The sequence below is a fragment of the Phyllostomus hastatus genome, unplaced genomic scaffold (genome assembly GCF_019186645.2).
Source record: "Phyllostomus hastatus isolate PE091 unplaced genomic scaffold, TTU_PhHast_1.1 phas_contig_86, whole genome shotgun sequence".
Lineage (NCBI taxonomy): Eukaryota > Metazoa > Chordata > Mammalia > Chiroptera > Phyllostomidae > Phyllostomus > Phyllostomus hastatus.
The window spans coordinates 93,419,525-93,442,899 of record NW_025333977.1 but is presented as its reverse complement, the minus strand read 5'-3'; the positions used below and the strand labels follow the sequence as shown (position 1 = coordinate 93,442,899).

General features: G+C 37.8%; 2 protein-coding genes across 7 annotated transcripts in view; one reads left to right on the top strand and one right to left on the bottom strand.

The window, feature by feature from the left end:
• The window catches only part of RUBCN (rubicon autophagy regulator), a 68,706-nt gene extending 49,904 nt beyond the window's left edge, over positions 1-18,802 (bottom strand). For 5 of the 6 annotated variants that reach the window (XM_045851362.1, XM_045851365.1, XM_045851364.1 and 2 more), the window contains exon 1: positions 9,283-9,538. In XM_045851362.1, the coding sequence (XP_045707318.1) occupies positions 9,283-9,362 (80 nt within the window). In that variant the 5' untranslated portion in view covers positions 9,363-9,538. Of the gene's footprint in view, positions 1-9,282; positions 9,539-18,666 lie in introns of those variants that run through there. The other variant, XM_045851367.1, reaches the window with a different exon arrangement.
• A 308-nt stretch (positions 18,803-19,110) lies between these two features.
• Positions 19,111-23,375, top strand: part of FYTTD1 (forty-two-three domain containing 1) — a 30,655-nt gene continuing 26,390 nt past the window's right edge. Inside the window, exon 1 of the mRNA XM_045851667.1 lies at positions 19,111-19,342. Coding sequence (XP_045707623.1) covers positions 19,237-19,342 — 106 coding nt within the window. The 5' untranslated portion in view covers positions 19,111-19,236. The remainder of the gene's footprint in view (positions 19,343-23,375) is intronic.

Genomic DNA, 23,375 nt, shown 5'->3' with positions numbered 1-23,375 from the left:
TAAAATATTTTTTTTAAAAAGAAGGCAACCAATGTTTCTCACTTACATCAATGTTTCTCTCCCTCTCTGCCCCCTCTCTAAAAACAAATAAATAAAATCTTTAAAAAAATACTGAGAAATAATATGTTAATAGTGGTTAATTTTGGTTATATGAGGAGAAGTAGAAAAGAGTTCTTTAGGCCTTCCTTGAGGCTATCAATTAATGAAAGATCAATAATCTAAACACAATTCTTAAACAAGAAGCTGTAAACTATCATGAGGATTTTTTAAATACTCAAGTATCAAGGGCATCTTATATGAAAGATTGTGGTCAGGCAAGTACCTGGGACTTTTAATGCTGGAAAGCACTTCCTGGAAAGAAGTAATGGGTTCCTCTTTAAAGTACAGAAAAACATAATTAAATAAAATAATGATTGGTAACACTGAGGTAGCAATTTTCTTTTTATCTGGCTCCATATTTTCTGTTTTTAATTAGAAAGTATTTAATTTGTAGAACTCATCATTAAATACTGATTTTTTAAAAGAAATACTGTAATATGTTTATTATGGAAAAAACCATACTTGACTCTATTATAATTGTCTCCACTCTGGTGTGCCTAGGAGAACCTAACCACTGGCAAGCACCATCCCTTTAATGGCTGACAGCAGAATCTTAATGTCTAGGAGAGAATCAGCGGTACTTGTAGGCATGCTGTGTAACCTCATACCTATTCAAAAAAAGTCTCACAAATCACACAAAATTTGAATGATATCAAATTTACTGAATTTCAACAAGTAGATTTAACAAAAGGAGGTAAAAATCCTTTATGTTAGAAACCTAACCACGGAAGGTTTACAAACTCCTTAGTATGGAGTTCAAAATTCTCTATCCTATGTGCCCAATCTAAATACTAACTTTCCTGCTCAGTACTCTTCATGTAAATACAGTCTCTGTCTCTCTCTCTCCCTAAAACACTCTATTACAACCATGCCAACCTCAAGCCTACTACCATGGTTTTATTCATGCAGACATTTCCACTTAGAAGGCTTCTCTTCTTGTCCCATTCAGGGGTTCAGGCTCAACTCTAATTCAACCTTCTCTCAAAAAATACTAAATAATCTGATTTGCTATAAATCATTCCTCCTAATAATCCTTTAAAAAAGCAACATTGTCATTTAACAGTATGTGGTTTGTTTCCTTAAGGACAGGGACCATGTCTTTTCTATTCCATTTGTGTTTTTTTAAAGATTTTATTTATTTATTTTTAGAGATAGGGGAAGAGAGGAAGAAAGAGAGGGAGAGAAACATCAATGTGTGGTTGCTTCTCGTGTGCCCCCAACTGGAGACCTGGCCCGCAACCCAGGCACGTGCTCTGACTGGGAATCAAACCAGCAACTCCTTGGTTCACAGGCTGGTGCTCAATCCACTGAGCCAACCAGCCAGGGCTGGTTTGTATTTTTAATAAGCAGAGAGAAAATGTCATTCAGTGGAAAGAGAACAAGCTTCACAGTCAGGCGAAACTAAATTTGAATCATAGGTCTCTACAAACTGGCTGTGCATCTGTGAGGAAACCATTTAAATGCTTTAAGCTTCAGTTCCCTCATTTGTAAAATGAAGTTAACAACTGTTCCAGAGTGGAGAAATGTATAGAAATATTCCTTTCCTTTTCTGTCCTTTACCTCTGAAATTCCAGCCATAAGTCTAATAAATCCAACTAAATTAGAAGTGGTACCTAGTAGAAAGCCTTCTTACCCATTCTGCTTCAGAGAAAGTTCTGCCAAAAACTATCTGGGATTAGACAGTCTGCAAAATAATTAAGATGGGTCACAGTGCTCCACATCTAGAGACTATCTCAAATGCATTTAAACTAAGGTCAAATTTCTTCTTAGTGAGCACAGACTCCAAGGCCCTATTTACGTTCATGGTGCTCTCACTGAAGAGGAAAAGCTGGGAAAGACTTCCTCAGTATTGGATGTACGTTGTACCTATCAGAGGCTCAAATTTGCTTACTTGAGAGAATGCAAGAAACATGTTTTACTGCAACACAATAAGGTTGATTTCGTGGGTTATATAAGAAAGCCAACCTCATTACTTTACAGTCAGACCTTATGTTGTCTGGGTGGCAGAGTGCTTTACAAGCAAGGTAAAAAGGCACATACCACCCCCTCAATAACAAAGGCACAAGAGGAAAGACAGTGCTTCAGTCACCTCAGTTTCAGAAATACTATTTTAAAGTAAAAGGTGGCCATCATTATAACTAAAACTACCTTTGAAATTACTGAGGGAAGGAAACAGCAAGACAACACTATTAAAGTCATTTTTATTGAATTTATTGGGGTGACACTGGTTGACAAAATTATACAGGTTTCAGATGTACAATTCTACAACACATTATCTACATACTGTATTGTGTTCACTAGCAAAGTCAAGTCTCTGTCCATCACCATTTATCCCCTCTACACCCTCCTCCATCCACCCCCATTCCCACTGCCCACTAAAAGTCATTTTTTAATGTTAGAATTAAGACCAGATATGAAATAAAAATAAATGTCAATAGAATAAACTCAACTAATTGAAACAAAAAAGTTAATCAAACAAAATGGCAGGAGGAAACTATGATATTAATATCAAGGTTGTATTCAAAGCAACAATCACTAAAAAAAGACAAACAGGGCATAATAAAATTATAGCTCTATTAATTTTTATGTTATCTAATAACATGGCCTCAATATATATAAAACAAAACACAGACACAAAACAAAAACTGCAGAAAAAAACAAAAAGGAAAATTAAACGAGAAAACAATGATAATGGGGGAATTAACATTCAGTTTGTGAAAACCAAAAGTAAAAAAGTGGTAAGAGCTGAAAAATATATAAATGATAAAGCTCTTCTATTACATCTAGAAAGCTACATCCTGAGAACACTTTTTTAAAACACTCAAGGAACATTCACAAAAATTGGCCGTGCACTAAGGCACACACACACACACAGAGTCAATAAATCCTCAAAAGTAAAAGTAGTACAAACATATTCTCTGGCCAGAAAGCAGTAAGACAGTTGAGCAAAAAAACCCCAAACAAATAAAAAACAATTCCATGGAAAATTTTAAATTCTCAAAGAACTCTTGAGGAGGAAAAAATAAAATAATGAATGGTGTTGACGGGGAGTGGAAGAGGAATCATTATGACTCTTACTGTTTTCTTCTCAAAAGCATCCAAATGAGAGAGCTCATACATAGGGAGACTGTCTGAGGATCTTTTAGAAACTATGGGATTTTATTGACTATTTCCTAGTAAAAGCTCTCTTCAGTCCTACAGTCCAGCAGGGTAATTACAAGTTTCATTGACAAAGGCCATGGCTCCACAAACTCGGAGAGATAGTTTGCCAAGTACCCCCTATTTAGTCACTACAATTTATGACTTCTTTTAACAATCTTGTCTCCTCCCAATGAAGTGTGGGTTAAACTTCAAAGTGGACCCAATCCAGAAGAACTAAAAACATGTAAGTATGCTGTAGTTGTTTCCTGAAAAAATTCAGATTTACATCTGTAACAGCATTGTTGAGTCAAATTTTCTGTGATGCTGGAAATGTTCTATATCTGCATTGTCCTATATGACAGCCAAGCCATTAAGCACCTGAAATCTGGGTAGTATGACTAAAGAACTGAAATTTTAAATTGTATTTAATTTAAATCAATTTAAACTTAAATAACTGTATGTGGCTAGTGGCTACCATGTTGGACAGAGCTGTTCTATGACCACCAAGGTAGGTTTGTGAAACTTAACAAAAATTACAAAACAGAAAAAAAAACCAGGAAAAAATCCATTTAGTGAAAGAAGTGATAAATTAGCTATAAAAAGTAGAAACAGCTGTGGGAAAGGTAGATACTGAGAAAAACTTCAGCTTATGAATCCTGCTGTCAGCTGATACATCTCCCCTTTCTAGGTTCTGACAATAGCATTTGTCCACCAAAACTCCAACAGTATGTTTCTGCAGGGTCTTCTTGTATTAATTGGACTAGCAGTATGGAGTGTTCAAAAGTCATGTGATCATCCTACTTTGCTGCCAGTGCTATATAAACTGTCAGCTCCTAGCATGGTCGATGAATAAGGAGAAAGGGGAGAAAAAGGCCCTTTCAATGGCAACAGAACCACTGGCACCTGCCCAACTATGAGGCATAGTCAAATTGTTACGATTTTCATTCCTTGAACAAATATTCACTGAACACCAATTATATATTAGGCATTATGCTAGGCTTACGGTGGTTAAAGAGAAAGAGTCCCCATCTCTCAGGGTACTCAGAATGCAATGGGGAAAATGGGCACTTACATAAAAGTGCAGCTGCGAAGTGAGAAATGCTGCAGTATGAGAGATGAAAAGACAGTGAAAGGATGCCTTCTGAAGGAACATTATTTAAAGGATGACTAAGAGCTCTCCAGGCAAAGGAAGAGGTATTACAGGGAATGTAGAGGCAACAGTAAGAATGATGAGGAAGGAGATGTGAGAGCAATTGAATGCAGTTTTGTAACTGGGACTTCATAGGGACTGAAGTACAGATTGAATAACAGGGAAGGAGTTTTAACTATTTTATATTTTTAATGAGAAACCACTGAGCAAAATACTGTAGTAACTTTACTTCTGAAAAATTAAGCTAAAAGCAATGTAGAAGCTATCTGGAATTGGGAGACTTGAGTTCAGATTGGGAGGTTAGTTATAAGGCTACCAAGATAATCCACTATGATAGGTAATAAAGTTCTTCAGTGAATATTTTGTTTATATCTGCCCAGAATTCATGATCCTTTCTTTTTGTAACAAAACCCCAATTTTCTACAGAAAAATCACACCTCTGCCACTTACTTTGGCCCATAAAGTTCTAAGGAAGTGTCACCTTACCCAGGACCCTGGGTTAGGCACATAATTTAGGCCTGACTCAAGCATACTCCATACCCTGGAACAGGAGCATAATTCAATTCAACCCAAAAAGAGCCCAGAATTTTTGCTTTTGCTATACCTATTAAGACTACATTCTTTTTTGTTGTTGTTGTTAAGGTTGGTATTGTTAAACTTGAATTTTCTAAGGGTTGTGCTGTAGAAAAATCTGCCTGAGAATGAAGAATGGAGTTAACATACCAGAATAAACACCATGCAGATAGGGACAAATTCTTGTGTAAGCACAAACCTACATTTGATCATTCCTAAAACAATACTCTCTGGATTTTTCATTAACATAAGCCAATATATTTGGAAATGGAGAAAAAATAAATCTTCAAGAGAAAAATCAGGAACAGAATTCAGAGGACCTGGTGACTACTTGGATATGGAAAATGAAGAGGGAAATATCATCAAATTTCACTCTGGCCCTGGCCGGAGTGGCTCAGTGGGTTGGAGCGTCATCCTGTAAATGAAAGGTTGTGTGTTCCATTCCTGGTCAAGGCACATACCGAGGTTGCCAATTAATCCCCAGTCCAGGTGCAGCAAATTCAACCCCCAATCCAGACCCACGTGACCCCTGGTCCAGATGTTACAATCCCAGGTCTGGCCACCAATCCCTGGTCCAGGAGTATACAAGAGGCAATTAATAGATGCTTCTCTGTCTTGCATTAATGTTTCTCTCTTTCCCTTCTGCTCTCCCTAAAAGCAATGGGGGAAAAAATGTCTTCAGGTGAAGATTTTTTAAAAAGATGCCTTGCCCTCAAATTTCTAAAAAAACAAACAAAATTACCCTGAGGCTCCTGGCTTGGTTGATTGAATGGAAAATTCTATTAAATGAGATAGAGAACAGAAGAGGAAAAGATTTTTGTCAATGGAATGGGCTCAGTTTAGAGACACTAAAACATATCTTAATACTTGAATTCTGACTCTATTTACATCACTGCACCAGGAAAACTGTACATGTAGCTGGGTTCCAAGTACAGAAGTAGTGTAGGGTAACAGAGCAATGTTACAAGAACTTTTTTTTTAATTGTTTAGTACTTACACCAGAAAAATCTCCAAAAAGAACTGGCACTTTAAAAACCCTAGGAAAAGTGAAGTATCATTCCTAAGCACTACAACATTTTGCTACAGTGATAATCAGCTAGGTGGAAAACAGGAAAAACTATGACATAACTACATTCCAAGGATGAAGTTAAAAGCTAGGCCAAAACTCTGGTCCTCAGTGTGCTCAACTCAGATAGAGAAGCCATGGAAGGAGGATGAACAGATTATACCACTGCAAACGGCAACAAAAAGAGAACACACCTACCTTATTTAAAAAAAACTGGGGAGGGGACGGTAGCATTTTTTTAAAAGATTTTTATTTATTTATTTTTAGAGAGGGAAGGGCAGGAGATAGAGAGAGAGAGAAACATCAATGTGCGGTTGCTGGGGGTTATGGCCTGCAACCCAGGCATGTACCCTGGCTGGGAATCAAAACTGGGACACTAACGGTAGCATTTTTTTGCACTTAGTACATACCATGCACTCTGTGAGGAACTTTATGCACATTATTTTATTGAATCCTCACAACCTACAAGTCAGGAAAGCATCATTCTTCCTTTGCAGACAGGATGAGCCAAGTTAGGCAGTAGAACTATGATTCAAATGCAGGTCTATCTGGCTATACGGCTTATGCATGTTTCACTACATCAACTGCTTTCAGAAAATATACTGAAAATCTGTATCCTTCATATATTAAAAAAATGCAGCCTGGCTGGCGTAGCTCAGTGGATTGAGCACAGGCTGCAAACCAAAGCAGGTTCGATTCCCAGTCAGGGCACATGCCTGGGTTGCAAGCCATGACCCACAGCAACCGCACATTGATGTTTCTCTCTCTCTCTTTCTCCCTCCCTTCCCCTCTTTAAAAATAAATAAATAAAATCTTTTAAAAGTAAAAATAAAAATGGCTTGCAATTGTGGATATGTATCTCTAAAAAAAGGGAAAAATAATAAAAAAATTTAAAATGCTATCTCAACAAGAAGATTTTTGTAAATTAGGTGTTTTATTGGCCACATACAGGTTAGGTTCTCAGTAACCCAGCCACAGTTCCTCAATTCTCAGGCACAAGGTATGCACTGACCAGTTGCCTATCTGGAGTTAAGGAGGCCATCAATGCCATGAAATCTCACTAAATAACATATTTTGAGTTAACCAACAGAGAGTAGACTATAACAACAACATGAGTGGCTTTATGGGAGTAATCTCACTGTTGAAATTAAGTTTTGACTAGAGTTCCTTGGTTAAGAGTCAAGCATGAATGAACAAACAAAACAGAAACAGATTCATACATATAGAGAACAAACTGAGGTTTGCCAACTGGGCAGAGTTTGGGGGACTGGGTGAAAAAGGTGAAGGAATTAAGAAATACAAATTGGTAGTTACAAAACAGTCATGGCTTCTTAAGCATAGCATAGGGAATAGAGTCAATAATATTATAATAACTATGTATGGTGCTTGGTGTGTACTAGAATTATCAAAGGGATCACTTCGTAAATTATATACTGTCTGACCACTATGCTGTACACCTGAAACTAATATAAAATAATACTGAATGTCAACTGGAATAAAAAAATAAATAAATATATAGTCAAGCCTCGACAGAGTAACAGAAAGAAAAAGACACCTGCAAAGGAACTATCCTACTGGCCTGAATAACAGGCAAAGAATGCTACAAAGTTCACTATCTTATAAATTTCTTTTTCACTATAAATTACCAAAGTGAGAGACAGCATAGCACAGGTATGAAAAGAGCAAACTCTGGAGCCAGATTGCCTGAGTTTTAATCCCAGTTCCATTAGAGATTCATTGTATGACTTTAGCAAGTTATTTATCCTATGTTTCAGTTTTCTCATCTGTTTAATGGTGATAATAGAGTATTTCTCTCATCCACTTGTTATGGGGATTAAATAAGGTAATATTTGTAAGGCTCTTAACAGCCCTGGCAGGAGGTAAATACATTTTTGTTAAATATATTAAGTAACTAACCCAGCTAGATGGGGAAGAAATTTGAAATTGAATTTCCAACCCAATCTCTCCCACATAAACTGGTAAAGGAAAATGAAAATAACCCTAAGACATGCTTAGAATTTATATGGGACCTCTTACATGAAGCATTTCACAAACATCTGGAGGAAGAATAGATAGCCAAATATACACAAGCAGAAACTGAAACATGGAAAAGGGAAGTAAGATGTTCAGTTTCACTGGGCACATCATTCATAGATCTCAGGCAGGAACCCCAATGTCCTGTCAGTCCCCAAGTTTTGTACAGCAGGCAACAAGCTAATTGTGAACATAAAAGAGGAGTCAGCCTTTAAAACAGTCAGGTCTTCACCCAGGCACATCTCATTAATTTTCTCAGAATTAAATATTCTACCTCCAGTCTTTGGACCCCAGCTGTTTCTGAGACTATAACTGTATCTGAACGTTTTTAGAAGTCAAACAAGACTCCCTCAGGCCACAGTCTTGCTCTATCCTGCCATCACTGCTGATTAAGCGGTTAAGATCAGAATTATTAATGAAACAAACCCTAAATATGGGAACCACCTCTATTTAAGTCACCATTTAAAGTAGTTTTTTAAATCTTAAACCCTCTAATTTCTAGAAAGTATGAACTCAGCGACAAGAGTTCCATATAAATGAATGTGAAATTGCTTAGTTGCATTGTGAGGAAGGAGTGAAGGGTTTGAAAATGAAAAGAACATGGCAGAGAGGTCCTGCCACTCTCTGACAGGCATCCAGCGTTGACAAAGGGCATGCACACAACTTGGAGTGGCAAGTCACCACCCCACACCACTGCCATTACAATCGTCCACTTTCATTCAAGGGCCCTCCTTCTCGCCTTCTTCCTCACACTCATCGCTGCCTACGCTTCTTTCTAGACCACTCACAAGGCTTAACCTTTGCTTCGAATTTTTACGTCAATCTTTGTCATACCGTCTTCACTTGCTTGCTGTCACAGCAAGTTTCAGTCAGGGCACCAACCCTGTGCCCTACTCTTATCTATAGACTCTGGCCTAGAAAATTTCATTACAGCACCCCTCAATATCCACCTCTTCTCTAGCACCCACTTTTGCTCCCCCTGACCTTAACATATCCTATCCACCCTCTCTCACCCTCTCTAAGCCGGTTCCCTCCTCCACCCTATCCACGCCCTGCCCGTCCCTCTTCTCAGAATTTCTTCCCAAACAAGTAGCCACGGCAGTCGCCTCACGTCTGTTGCACCCGGCACGTCTCCCCAAGCTCTCCGAGCCCTCCCAAGCCTCCCGGTGCTTCAGCTCACCCATCTGCCCACGACTCCCCGGCCCCCTTCCCAGCCCACCTGCTCTCCTCCACCGGGCGCTCCCCACAGTCGCCAAGCTCCGTTCCCGCGCGCTCTGGCCCCATCCGGGGCTGCGACATGCCTCCTCTCTAAATAGAGGTGTCCAGGCCGCTTCGCCCCTCAGGGTTCTTGGGTCCCTCCCAGGACCAGAGGAGGAACGCACGGAGGCAGAGCTCAGGGTAATGCACACTATCCGCGCCTGACAGCAGCGGCGGTGAATTCTGCCTCAGCTGCGGTTTCTATACCTGCCACCCCCACTTCCGGCCCCCAAAACTACAACTCCCAGGAAGCACTACAAAGGTCCGACCGTTCCCGGCATGCAACATATCCTATCCACCCTTATCCAATCGGAGGCCGCGCTCTCCTAGGATTGGGGACCCTAGCTTCGTGCTGTGGGCGGGCACCAGGCTGAAATTCCCCTTGGGTCTGCCTCTGGAGTCCCTACGGGTGTGCTTACTTACACAAGGCTCTTTTCACTTTTGGAACAGAACTTGGTCGGAGGTCTGGACCAGGAAGTTCAATTATGGTTAACCCCTCTTCCGTTTATACTGGTTTTTAACTCTTGCTGTGTTTGGAGACCTCAAGCATTTTAAATGTTTAAATTTGATTTAAGACAGAGAAACACTGATTTGTTTTTCCACCCATTCATGTATTTATTGGTTGACTGCAGTACGTGTCCTGACTGGGCCTCAAATGGGCACTTTTGAGTCTTGGGGTCCACGCTCTAACTACTGAGCTACATGGCCAGGGCCGACCTCAAGCATTTTAATGAAGAGTTTACAAGCTCAGAAGAGCACAGGTTACTTGGGGATTACAGAGGGAGTGCAGGAGGAAAAGGCTTTGGACAAAGGTTTCCTGGAGGATCGAGGATGAACAATTTCTCAGGATGCCTGTAAATTAGGGAGAAGAATGGAAAGGAAAGTGGAGAGAGCAGCACAGCACTAGTCTGTAAGGGAGGGATTTAGGTTAACTCCAGAAAAAAATAGTTACTATATTATAAATAATTTATGACTTTCAGGAATTTTCAAACCTGAGATACCTTTTTTTGTGAGTAAAAAGTGTAATGAAAGAGTTTCTTAATGCGAATTATGATTTCCATTTATATAGAAAAATACTTTTTGCTCAAACTTTCTCATATTTTCCTAACAGACTTATACTTTTAAAGAAAGGGGCCATTTTGCCCTGATTCGTTTGGCTTCGTTGGTTGAGCATCATCCTGCAAAGCAAAAGGTGGAGGTTGGATTCCCTGTGAGCACTCAAGCTTGGCTTGCAGGTCTGGTACCTGTCAGTGTCGGCAAGAGATAACCAATCAATGTTTCTCTCTCACATGGATGTTTTTCTCCCTCTTTCTCACTCTCTTCCCCTCTCACTACAAGTAAATACATAAAATCTTTTTTAAAAAATTTTAAAGCCATTTAGTCATTGGGATTTTACTACCTTGTTTCTGCAAATGTATGAATTTCCATTTTTTGTCATACAGTATAATCCCAAATGATCTTAACATATACTTACATGAAAGTCAGATTTATCTGGGAATTGCAGAACTAAAATTATAGTAACAGTTCTAGAAAACAGGACTTTCCTCACATGACCAAGTCTGGGTTTACATGTATTTTCTTTAAAGCATTCAGTTAATAAACATGACAATAACCTATACCTGCCATGTGTCCACCACCCTCCCACCCATCCCTCTGCTTTCCCTCACCCCAGGTAGCCATATTTTGAATCTCTTATGATTCCACTGCTTCCATCTTTATATAGTTTCTTTGCATCTATCTATACTCCTAAGAAGTATTGTTTTTAAAGTTTATGTGTTTTAGCCCTGACTGATGTGGCTCAGTGGATTGAGTACTGGCCTGCAAACCAAAGGTTGACAGTTCAATTCCCAGTCAGGGCATATGCCTGGGTTGCCAGCCAGGTCCCTAGTTGGGGGCGCATGAGAGACAACCACACATTGATGTTTCTCTCCCTCTCTCTCTCCCTCCATTCCCCTCAAAAAAAATAAAATCTTTTAAAAATAAATAAAATGTATGTGTTTTAACTTTATATAAAGGGTATAAAGCTGTATTTATTCTTTGAGACCTACTTTTTCACCTTAATACAACATTGACAAGATTTATTCATATTGTTGTGTGTCACTACAGTTCATTAATTTTGACTGCTATATAATAGTCCATTGTGTGACTACACCAGTTTATTCATGCTGTCTTTAACTGATAGGCATTTGGGTTGTTTCCATGTTTTTGCTGTCATAAACAGTGCTGCTAATGAATATTCTTTTACATGTCTCCTCTTGTATGTAAGCAAGGGTTTCTCTTGGGTAGATACCTAGAAGCGGAATTATGAAGTCATAGGGTTATTGTTTGTTCTAGCTTTTGTTTAGAATAGTGGGTTTGTAGGTACACAGTTTTTTAAATAACTATTTAGAAAAATAAATATCAAATTAGTTACGAAATCATAACTAATTATAATATTATTTAAAATAATCAACTAAGCGAAAATTGACCATGCATAGAAAGTGATGAGAATATGTAAAGAACTAAGGATTATGATTAATTCAATTTTGTGCATCTGGGGTCCAAATGGAAAAAAAGGTCAAATATGCAAAAGTATCTAGTATCAGGATTCAATAAATGAAATGACCTTACTTAGCAACTGCTTGATGAATTAATATATTTTTTAATTTTTTTAAATTTGTTTAAATATTTTATTTATTTATTTTTAGAGAGGGAAGGGAGGGAGATAGAGAGAGAGAGAGAGAAACATCAATGTGCGGTTGCTAGGGGTTATGGCCTGCAACCCAGGAATGTACCCTGGCTGGGAATCAAACCTGGGACACTTTGGTTCCCAGCTCGCGCTCAATCCACTGAGCTACGCCAGCCAGGGCTTGAATTAATATTTTAAAAGTCAAGAAATCTGAAGAAGTTTATTTGATCTTGATCAACCTACTTGTTTTGTTTTTAAAGATTTTACTTATTTTTTTTTAGAGAGTGGGGAAGGGAGGGCGAAGGAGACAAAGAAATATTGATGTGAAAGAGAAACATAATGGGGTGCCTCTTGCCCACACCCAAATGGGAAACTGGGCCTGCAGCTCAGGCATTAAGCCAGCAACCATGGACAAGACCCAACCAACTGAGCCACCCTTGTCAGGACAACCTGTTCATTCCATGATCACCAGGATGCTATTTTTTATATAAATTATAGTAGATCCTAAAAAAACCACTGGCAGAAAAACAATTTCACTCAAGAATCAGTTATTCAAATGACAAAATTTTAAAATCTCATTTTTTTACTTATTTGTCAAAAACTTGGTTTTAAGAAAGTCTTCTTGAATATATCAACCAATATCAATTATAGTCATGAATATGTTCTTTTTATCATTATACTAACTGAAATTATTCTTAGCAGCATTTTGGAAAATATTCAGATTTTGAAAGCTAAGGGATGTTTCCCACTGGCCAAATCCAAAACAATTTGAGCATGATAATTCATGACATATAGACATATCTACATTCTTCTGAAGTGTAAGTAACAACCCTTACACTCTTCACCCCTTTGCTTTTCAGGAGAGAATTTCTGAACCCAAAATGAGTCTGAATTTCTATGGAAACTAATATGTATATATTAATAAGTATATAAATAAATAAATAGAAAAAGGAAGGAAAGGGGGGAGGAAAATCTTTTTTTTACAATAAAAGTCAGCTAATGAAAGTAGAATAATGATTGCTAGAAAACCATTATTTTTTAACTATTTTTTAAGTTTTTATTTATTTATTTTTAGAGAGAGAAGGGAGGGAGAGAGAGAGAGCGAGAGAGAGAGAGAGAGAGAGAGAGAGAGAAACATCAATGTGTGGTTGCTGGGAGTTATGGCCTGCAACCCAGGAATGTACCCTGGCTGGGAATCGAACCTGCGATACTTCGGTTCGCAGCCCGCGCTCAATCCACTGAGCTACACCAGCCAGGGCCTGAAAGCCATTATTTTATAGCCACCATAGTAATAATTGATTCAGGCAATAGTCATCAATAGATGCTAAAGCCATTAGTGAAATCTGAAATAGGATATTTATATAGTCTCAAACTATCTTTCCACAATATAAATGGATACCTTTACAATACAGAAATCTGGTGAACATCACCTTAACAAAGTGATTAAAGACCACAAAGAAGACAAAAGATATCATGTACTTCCCAATGTTGAGTGCTCACAAGGACACAACATCACTTATCCTTGACAAGGTGGATAACCTGAATCAAATCACAGGGCAGCAATAAGACAAAACCAAATTGAAGGACCATCTATGCAAAAACTGCCTTCAATCTTCAAAAATGTAAATATCATAAAAGATTAAGAAAGGCAAATAAACTTTTTCAGTTTAAAGTAGACAAAAGAGTCAAGACAAAGAATAGCAACATGTAAACCTGGATTGGATCTTAGACTGGAAAAATATATTGTTAAAAATGATAATAATTAGAATAATTGGCCAAATTTTAATATAGACTATATACATTAGAGGATAGAGTTGCATGTTAAATTCCCTAAACTTGATCATTTTAGCATGGTTGTATAAAAGAATATCCTTAGAGAAATATTCTGTAGAATCATCATGTCTGCACCTTACTTTGAAATTGTCCAACAACAAATAGTATTAATTATAGCTATATATCTATACATAGAGAAAGCAAATGTGGCAAAACTAATTACTAGTGAATCTTGGTGAAGGGTACGTGAATACTGCACTATTGTTAGCATGTCTCTTTAGACTTGAAAATAGCAAAGGATTTTTTAAAATTCTTTTAAAAAATAGTATCTTAATATGTATTTTAATATGATTTGTTTTCTTGTTGCTGCAACCTAATCAATAAAACCAAAATTTTAGTGTTTCAGATGGAACTTTCTTAGTTTATAATGATTAATTTGAACATTTTAAGTTAATGTTAGGTTTTTCCACAGTTTAGCATCTTTAAAAATCATTAGACAATTTTGCCATGACCAACTAGTGAGTTGGTCTCAAGTGTGTTTGGACTTTACCAAATTTACTGATTTACTTGAAATTCCTTTTTTCTTTCTTTTAATAAAGCTTATAGCAGTTCATAAAGGATGAGTTGATTTTAAAGAGCTTTTGAAGAATTTTGCCAAATTTTAATTGACTGGTTTTTATTTTGTCTTAACAGTAACATGTCTACCCCCTTGAAGCACTTGGTATTGGGTTCATTTATTCAATTGTACAGTAAGCTCATTGCCAGCCACAGGCAATACATATAACTCCACAATTTAGAAAGTTGCAATGAAAATTTTAAAAATCTTATTTCTGGACAGATCAAATCCTTAAATATTTGAAGAACGTTCACCGTGTCTCTGTCCCAGCTCCCTGAAACTCTAGAAGGGATCCTTTAATGAGGGAAAAGGAGAGAGAAGAATTAGTCCATCCAGCCTGGGCTCTTCATCCAGAAGCACGGAGGCCAAGGGGCAAAGAAAGAAGCATAGGTGAAGGATAAATGCCTAAAGGCCTCATGACTCTAGACTCTGGCTCTCCAGACCTTCCTAGACTACTAACCTATTTAGCACAAATTGAGAATATATTTTTAAAAGAAAAAAATATGTAAATAGGGAGAAATTGAGATTTATGTAAATTTGTGTAGCTTCAGAAAATGCCACAATTAGTCCTTCAGTGAACTGGCCTAGAACCCTTAGTAGACAGGACTCCTACCCTGCCCAGAGAAAACAAAACCTAATAAGGAGTGAGCCAGAAGTCCAACCTCTGAGTCCAGGAAAAATTCCCCTTTAGGTTCCCATGCTTACTCAGAGAAAAACTGATGATGGTCAGGAACTTGGGAGACCAGTAATGACTCAAGCTATGCCTGTAACCCCACCTGTCATGTTCTCTGCTGTATCATAGCACTGTAGCAATGTCTTGCAAATACTGGGAAATCAAACTTTGTTTCAGTAAATGAATGAATGAATACTGAGATGAAAAGGCAGAAGACCAGAACAGCTAGAAAAGCTGAGAACAAAGGAAAGGGCAACACAAAAGATGAACAGGAAGTTATAAAACTGGCAAACAAAAAGAAAACTGGCACCAGAAAACAATGTAAAAGGGGGTAGAATGAGAAGAGTCAAGCACAGAAGAAAAACTATACATACACATAGCTTAAGGGAGTTAAGTATAATAATAATAGTTATACTAACTAATATATACCTATATATAATGCAATTGTACCCAACTCCCTTATTATACCAGTATAATACAAATTACATCAACATATGAATTCTAAAATCCTCATCTGCAATGCAAAGGAGTTGATACCAAAATCAGACAAAGACATTATAAGAGGAAATTATACACCAATATCACTCATGAAAAGAGAAACAATATGCTTCACAAAACATTAGCAAAACAAATCCAGCAATATATAAAAAGGATAATACACCATGTCCAAGTAGTTTTATCATAGAAATGCATGTTGGTTCAACATTTGAAAATCAGTCAGTGTAATTGACCACATTTATACATTTAGAAAAGAAAAGCCATTTGGGCATCTCAATAGATACATAAAGAGCATTAGATAAAATTCAACATTCACCCATGATTAAAATACCAGCAAACTATGAGTAGAAGGAAATTTCCTCAATCTGATAAAGGGCATCTTCGAAAAAATCTTACATCATACTTAATGGTGAAAGACTGAATGTTTTTTCCTGGGATTGAGAATGAGACAAAAATTTAGCAAATAAAAACATATGACTCCCAGTTAAATGATGTCCACTTTCTCCACCCCTGTTAAACATGGTAGTAGAATTCCCAGTCAGTGCATAAGGCAAGAAAAAGAAGAGAAGGCATACAGATTGAAACAATTATGCTGAGTGAAATAATCCAGGTTAAAAAAAGTGTATACTGTATAATTCCATTTCTATGAAATTCTAGAAAATTCAAATTAATCTACAGTGACAGAAAACATATCAGTGGGTGCTTAGGTAGTAATTGGGGGAAAGGATTACAAAAGAGCACTGGAAAACTTTGGGGGGTGATGTATATATTTATTATCCTGATTATGATAGTATTTTCAAAGATATGTATACTATACATCTGTATAAACTACACACTTTAAATATGTCTTTTATTGTCCATTAATTACACCTCAATAAAGCTGAAAAAGGGAGGCTTAAAAGACATAAGAGCTAATCAAAATAGTTAAGGCTTGTATATGTGAGACTTGTGCTTACCTTTGAAGAGAATGTAAATCTCTTGTGAAAAGAGATCCTGAACATATTAATCGAAAAGTATAATGTTAAAGTTGACAAATTAAGCCAATAAAAATGTAAGACTCTAGTTAAATTTGAATTTCAGATAAAGAATGAGTAATTAATTCTGTTTTAAAAAGAATGAATAATTACTTGGTATAAATTATCCTAAATATTGCATGCAACATAGTAAAAAAAAAATTGCTGTTTATCTGAAACCTGGAACAAACTTATACTACTAAATAATTGTTCATTGTCTGAAATTCAAATTTAACTAGTCTGATATTTTATCTGGCAATCCTAGTTATTGTTTTATCTACAGTGCATGAACTGAAGCCTCTAAAAAGGGCAGCTACTTGAATTCTATGTTTCCTTTGACTTTTGTGAAGCTGCCCAACTACCGTACTCCAGAAAAAGGCTGCACGTTTGGTGTCCAGCACAGTGCCTTATTCATAGTAGGTGCTTAGAAAATGTTTTTGCTCTGGAAGCTGTGTGAGGATGGAATCTGCATCCACCTTGCTCACCATTTTATCCCCAGGGCCTATTACAATGCCTGGTGCTCAATGGATATATGATTAAATGAATAGTTGCCTTTCATGCTCCAGACAATTGCAAGGTTGCCCTTGAAGCTAGCTGATCGACTTCTTGGACAAGCCCCAGTTCTCATTCCTTGGCTTATTTCCCTCTTCACTATTGCTGTGTGTGTCACAGGTTGCTGTTTTATTTTGTATGGTTTTGTGTGTAACTCACCTATCTTCACCTATAATGTCTCTTATTTCCTTGTTGTTCCCTTTGGAATTTGGGTGATTTCTCTAAGACTCTGAAACCCTCAGCCCTTGAAAAATCCGAAAGTCTGAAATGCAACAGCTGGGTTTGCTTATGAAACATTGGGGCATGGTCCTTTTAGAGCTAAGGAGATTTGGGATGGGGCTCACTGCCTGGGAGACGACCAGAACAAAAGAATATACCAGTGTTTGGAAGGATTTTATATACATTTGGGTTTTTATTATCTGTGCTATAAGTACCTGACGTACAAAAATGTATCCAAACTCTAAATGCACTAATTTTCTTCCACAAAAGTTAAGAACTTAATCTAACATTCATTCCTGTAACCACAAACAAGCAGAGATTGTAGAAGCTATTTCTAGTAAAAGAAGGATAGGGGAGAACAACATCTTGTGCTTCGAAGATTTTAGAACGGTAAGGAATCTTAGAAATAATTAAGTGTAACATATATTTAGTATAATTACTTCCTTGTATTGAAGATGAGTATGAAGCCCAAACACTCTTCCAAGTTCACACAATGGTCACATGACTAAAGTGAGTAAAAAGAAATACAACTCAATAAAATCTAGGTCTCTCTCTTACTTTTATCTTTATAATCCAGTTTCTCTAGTTCTTAGCAGTTGGGAGAAGGGTGGCAGCTGCAGCATGGAACAGAAGTAAAATCAAGCACATTGTGCTAAGAGCATACCAGCTATTCTCCTTGACATGCAGAATGTTGTTCTTAGGTCTTTTTGAGTCCAAACGTTTCTTCCCCCAGTAAAGTTTCTTGTATCCCTTCATAGGTTTGTCTTTGCCTGATTCACTCTTTTTATGTGATTATATTTTTGTCTCAGGTAGAGAAAAATTAAGTACAGGCTATGTGGTTTTGAGATACTTTAGGTCAGTGGTTTGTTTCTATGCAAAATGACATTTCAGGAAGAGAAAAGAAGGAAAGTGGCAGAGATTTCTAAACGGACAGAATACCCGCCCCTGTTTTTTCCCTTAAATGCAAATGTCATAGGTAGTTTTAAAATTTTATGAGGATGATATGACCTAAACGCTTCCACATAAGTGCAATTAGTCTGGAGGAGAAGGTAAGAGGAGAGGGAATATAACGTTTTGTAAATAGGAAAAAAAATATTACACAAGCATTCATCAAATAGTAATATTTCCCTGTAGGGGTGATTAGAAAGAAAACGAATCCTTTTATTAATTCCCAACGCAAATGAATTAGAGAGTAATATAGCCAAATAAGCAGAGGTACTTACCTATCTCTCTAGTGAGTACCCTTCTCAATGTTTTGAGAGTGCAGGTTGAGAAATGATACAGATACAGAAAATATTAGCATTTACTTTTATTGCTAGTGACGCACTAATTACCATTTCAGCCTTTGCTTTGCGTCCAGAAGCCGCGATTCCGCAAGCTGCAGGTGGAGTTGTTGGCCAGGGATGGGGGAGCTGGGACCCTGTTGTGCAATATTTGTTCACTGGGGTCTTTCCTGCCCCGAGGCTGCATTGCAGTGGGGCGGAAAGGTTCGTGTAAAAGCTTAGGGGCCTTTCTGTAACAGGAGAGACTCGAAGGACACGGAGGAACATGATCTCACTTAAGACATGTGATTCTGAGGTGCTCATGGTCCAGCATCCCCAAATTTGGGCGAAAAGGCAAACTGCTGAAACAACGGCCCTTGCAAGAGCCCAGAGCAGCGAGTGCAATATTTCCTCCTGGCCGACAGGGACCGCTAGAAGCGAGTACCGGTGTGGGGCCACTCTCCTCGACCACTGGTCTCTGTAGCCCCTCCCCCCGCCCGCAGCGACGGGTGAGAGGGTGAGGGCTGACCTAGCACGCGTGCGCGCTCTCTCGGTGGAGCTAGTCTGTGAGCTTGAGTGGGAGGTGGCAGGCCTCAGACTCCGGCCTTCACTACTGACTGAACCAGCGCGACGTCTCCAACCATGAACCGGTTTGGTACCCGGTTAGTGGGAGCCTCGGCTACCCCTCCGCCACCGCCGCCGAAATCCCGCAGTAATGAAAACCTCGACAAAATTGATATGTCTCTCGGTGAGGAGCCGAGTTGGATAGAGTTGGAGTGGGGGGAGGGTATAGGTGGGACCAAGTAACCCGGTTTGTGGGGGAAGGGTCGGTTGGCTGCAGTTGTCTGTCAAGGGTTTTTTGTTGTTGTTGTTGTTTTGAGGGTGGGCGGAACCAAATGAGGGCCTCTGGGGACTTGGGGAGCGCTAGCTAGTGCGGAGTGCTAGGGTCGAGCCTGAGCGACTCGAGCGCCTCCTCGGCGGGCCTGAGTATGAGGAGTGGCGTTTGGGACGGGTGGCGCTGCGGGCCCGAAGGTTTGGAGGGTCGAGGGGTGCATAACCTCTGTTCCCCCAGAGGGGCGCTACCACTTGCGGCTGAACCCGGGAATCTTTGTGAGGAAAACTCCTCGGGCTTGCTCTCCAGCGTGTTCCCTGTGGGCGTTATCTCGGGAGTGAAGGGAATGGTCCCACTAAGCCGTCCTTTCTGAGGAATGGCTTGAAGAGACTGGCTGGCTGTGCGTTCGGTTAAAATCAGTGCTTCTAGAAAAGGGCTCTTTGGGCGTTTTCTGTGCCCAGGCCTACGCTGGGGGCCGAACCAGAAGTGTAGAGACGCCTCCCTAGAGTTGGTGATTCTGACGCGCATCAGACCTCGCACGGTCGGGGCCACGACGCGGCACCTCGGAGCGTTAGTCAGAAAGAAAGTATCGTTAAAATGGATTTCATCAGATGGTGCGTTATTAGGCAGTGACCAGAAAAAAAGAGTGTTTCCTTATCCAGGCCTAGCTAATTAGAAAAGAAAAAAAAAACAAAGAAATTTACATGGATAGATGCGAAGCCGGATAACGTGGGATCTAGCACGGATAAGAAGGGTGGGGTGATTTGGTGATGATTATGTAAAAAGCAGGAGGATCGGTGATTTAATTAAAAATTGAGATCTGGCACTACTGAGGCTCGAGTCTCTGTTTGGCTTAGCTCGTTTAAAAGGAATTCCTTTTTTTGTCGGGATTCAAGTTACAGTATTAGGAGTGGTTTGCTCTGCCTGCTCTTTCTGTGGACTACATTTTTGGGCATATTTGAAAAGTACATAACTAGTGGATACAGAGGTGTACCTTTTCCCAGGACGGTATTTTTCTTTTGTTGTGATTTATCTGCAGAGTTTTTAGTCAAAAGCAAGAATTCTTGTTTTCTATGATTGCCACAAGTCAGAACTCACTATATGAATTAAGGCAGTCATCAGAAATAATATGTTTGGCCTTAAGTCTTGTTTTAGTGAACCCTAAATAAATGAGAAATCTTTTGAACTAAGGCCAAGAAAAAATATAATAATGAATATTTATTGAGTGCTTACTACCTTCCAGACACTGGACTGTACACATTATATGTAAGCTCAGTTTATCCTCATAATAACCCTATGGTGTATGTACTCCTAATGATAAAAGCATAGAAATCCAGACAGAACTCAGTTCAAATCCTGCTTTTGCCATTTAATAGCCACGTGATTGTGGGCAAATTACTTTTCAGTGCCTCATCTGTAAAAAGCCGATGATAATAATAGGTTTATCTGCTTTAGAGAGTTGATGTTAATATCAAACGACTCAAAAGGCATATGTAAACTGCTTAGAACAGCACCTGGTACACAGAATACTGTATTCTGCTTTGTATAGTGTGGTCCCAGGTGTAATGCACATCCATGTTTTTGGCCAAAACGTCAGGAAAAAATCTTTTGTTTTAATTTTTAATTAATTAATGTATTTATTTATTTGTATTTAGATACTGGCTTTTTGTATTATAAAGGAATTTTAGCATTTATTTCTGAACATACTGTGGTACAAGAAATTTAATATAACAAATAATTACAAAACACAAGAACAGATACAAGATATTTTAGGTACTACCCATGTATAATGTGCATCCTTATTTTTCCCTCAAAAATCTGGGCAAAAAGGTGCCATTATACACAGCAAACTATAGTAGCTCTATAGTTACACACACACACACACACACACACACACACACTCTATAAGCCATTGTTATTTCCATTTTACAAAACCTGAGGTGTAGAGAAATTAAATAACTTGTCCAAAGTCCTAGAACAAGTTAAGTGATGGAACAGGGATTTTGGTTGGGTTTCGCTATAAATATTTTAGGAAGTGTTAAGCAGGTTATTTTCATTACCAATACATTATCTTAAGTTTCTAGGGTTTTTGTATGTATTTCATTTGATTAGGATGTTCAAGTGAAAAAAACTGAGGAATAATTATCTTTGAAGATAGAAATGAATTGCTGTGGATAGCTAAAACAGAACTTGATCTCTTTCCACCAAGAACATACTGTTAGGTATACTCCCAAGAGCATTTTGTCAAGTGTCATTTTGTTTTGTTTTAGTGGGATTTTCAGAGATGGGATGGAGAGATAATCTATTTTAAACAGTTGTTATGTTTTGTGAATATTTCATTTTATCAGGTCTGCAGGAGTTTTAGAATCTAATTTTTCTTTTGCTTTTAAATCATTTCTCTACCAGGATTATATGAGTATTCATATAGAATATCTACCAAGGTTACCAATAGCTGGCCTCCTTTTAGCTTATTTTCTTAATTTGAAAATGAGTATTATACTTACTTCATAGAATTGATTTGAGAATTAAATGAATACATGCAGAACAATGCCTGTTAATACTCGGTTGTTACTGTTACTATTATTAGTACCATATATATACCCCTAGTGTTATGGAAGGAACTTCTTTTTATAAAAGTAGCTCATCATAATGGATTTTTTCTTATGATACCTACCCTACCTGCTCCATGAGTAGGAGAAAGCCATTCTCTTCTTTTAGATTGGAAGGCTCTTCTCTGTCATAGTAGCTCATTTAACTTGAGGACTTAGGTAATAAAATATTTAAACATAATTTTATGTTTGATGTGCTTTATACTTTTAATTTTTTGTTATGTTTGTATTCTATAATGTATTTTAAGATTAAGCTGGCTAGTCAAAATTATACCCTGGTGTCCCCTGCCCTTCCACTTTCTTCATGGTCCCCAAACCAAATTCATTTTTTGTGTGTGTGTTCTCATGGCTCTGAGATTTTAGACTTCTGTTGAAGAATAGCACCTTACCTTGTTAAAGGAAAGTAGTATTTCAAAAAAAGTGTTTCTCACCATTTTCTTTCTGCTCAGAGTTGAATAGGCTCATGTATCTAATACTCATTAAACCTTTTAATTTTTATTTTTTAAAAAAACTGTTTTTAACTCTGACTTTGTCTAACTTTGATGAACTCTTTTATAGTTGGAGGACTGATCTCCAGAAGATAACAAAGTACTTTGGGGAGAAATTAATTATTTTATGTAACTGTATGTTTGTGATTAAGAGTCTTAAAGATTGCAGATGAGTTAGGTAGAGTAGTAATAGATTTACTGATATCATTGTTAGATTATTTGTATTTAGAGCAGTTGGGGGAAAATCACAGGTTAATTATTAGTTTTGTGAAATTTTCTTAAGTTGTTAATTTCTTTGGTTTGTGTTATTTTTAGTCATCAGAATTAATGTTGGAGTTGAGACTATGGAGAAATTGGATATCTCTTTATAAATATTTTTGGTTTCTAGTAACCTTTTAAAAATTATTCAAGTATAGTTGGCATACAATATTGTATTAGTTTCAGGTGTTCAACATAGTGATTCAACATTAATATACTACCTTGTGATCATCATGATAAGTCTATTAACCATCTGCATAATTTTTAAAATACTGATTTTATTTCCTGTTTGGTAACCTCGTTTTTTTTCTTTTTATTGATTTGAAAGAGAGAGAGGAAAGAAGTAAGACAGAGAAACATCAATTTGTTGTTTCACTTATTTTTGTATGTATTAGTTGCTTCTTGTATGTACCCTGACTTGGGATCAAACCCACAACCTTGGCATATCCAGCACGACGCTGTAACCTGTTGTGCTACCTAGCCAGTACCTAGTAACCTCCTTTTAATAGATGTAAATGGGAATCTGAAGAACATTTTGTTTTCTGATCTTCACATTGTTCTATTATGGTATTAAAGCAATGTAAGGCTTGTAAA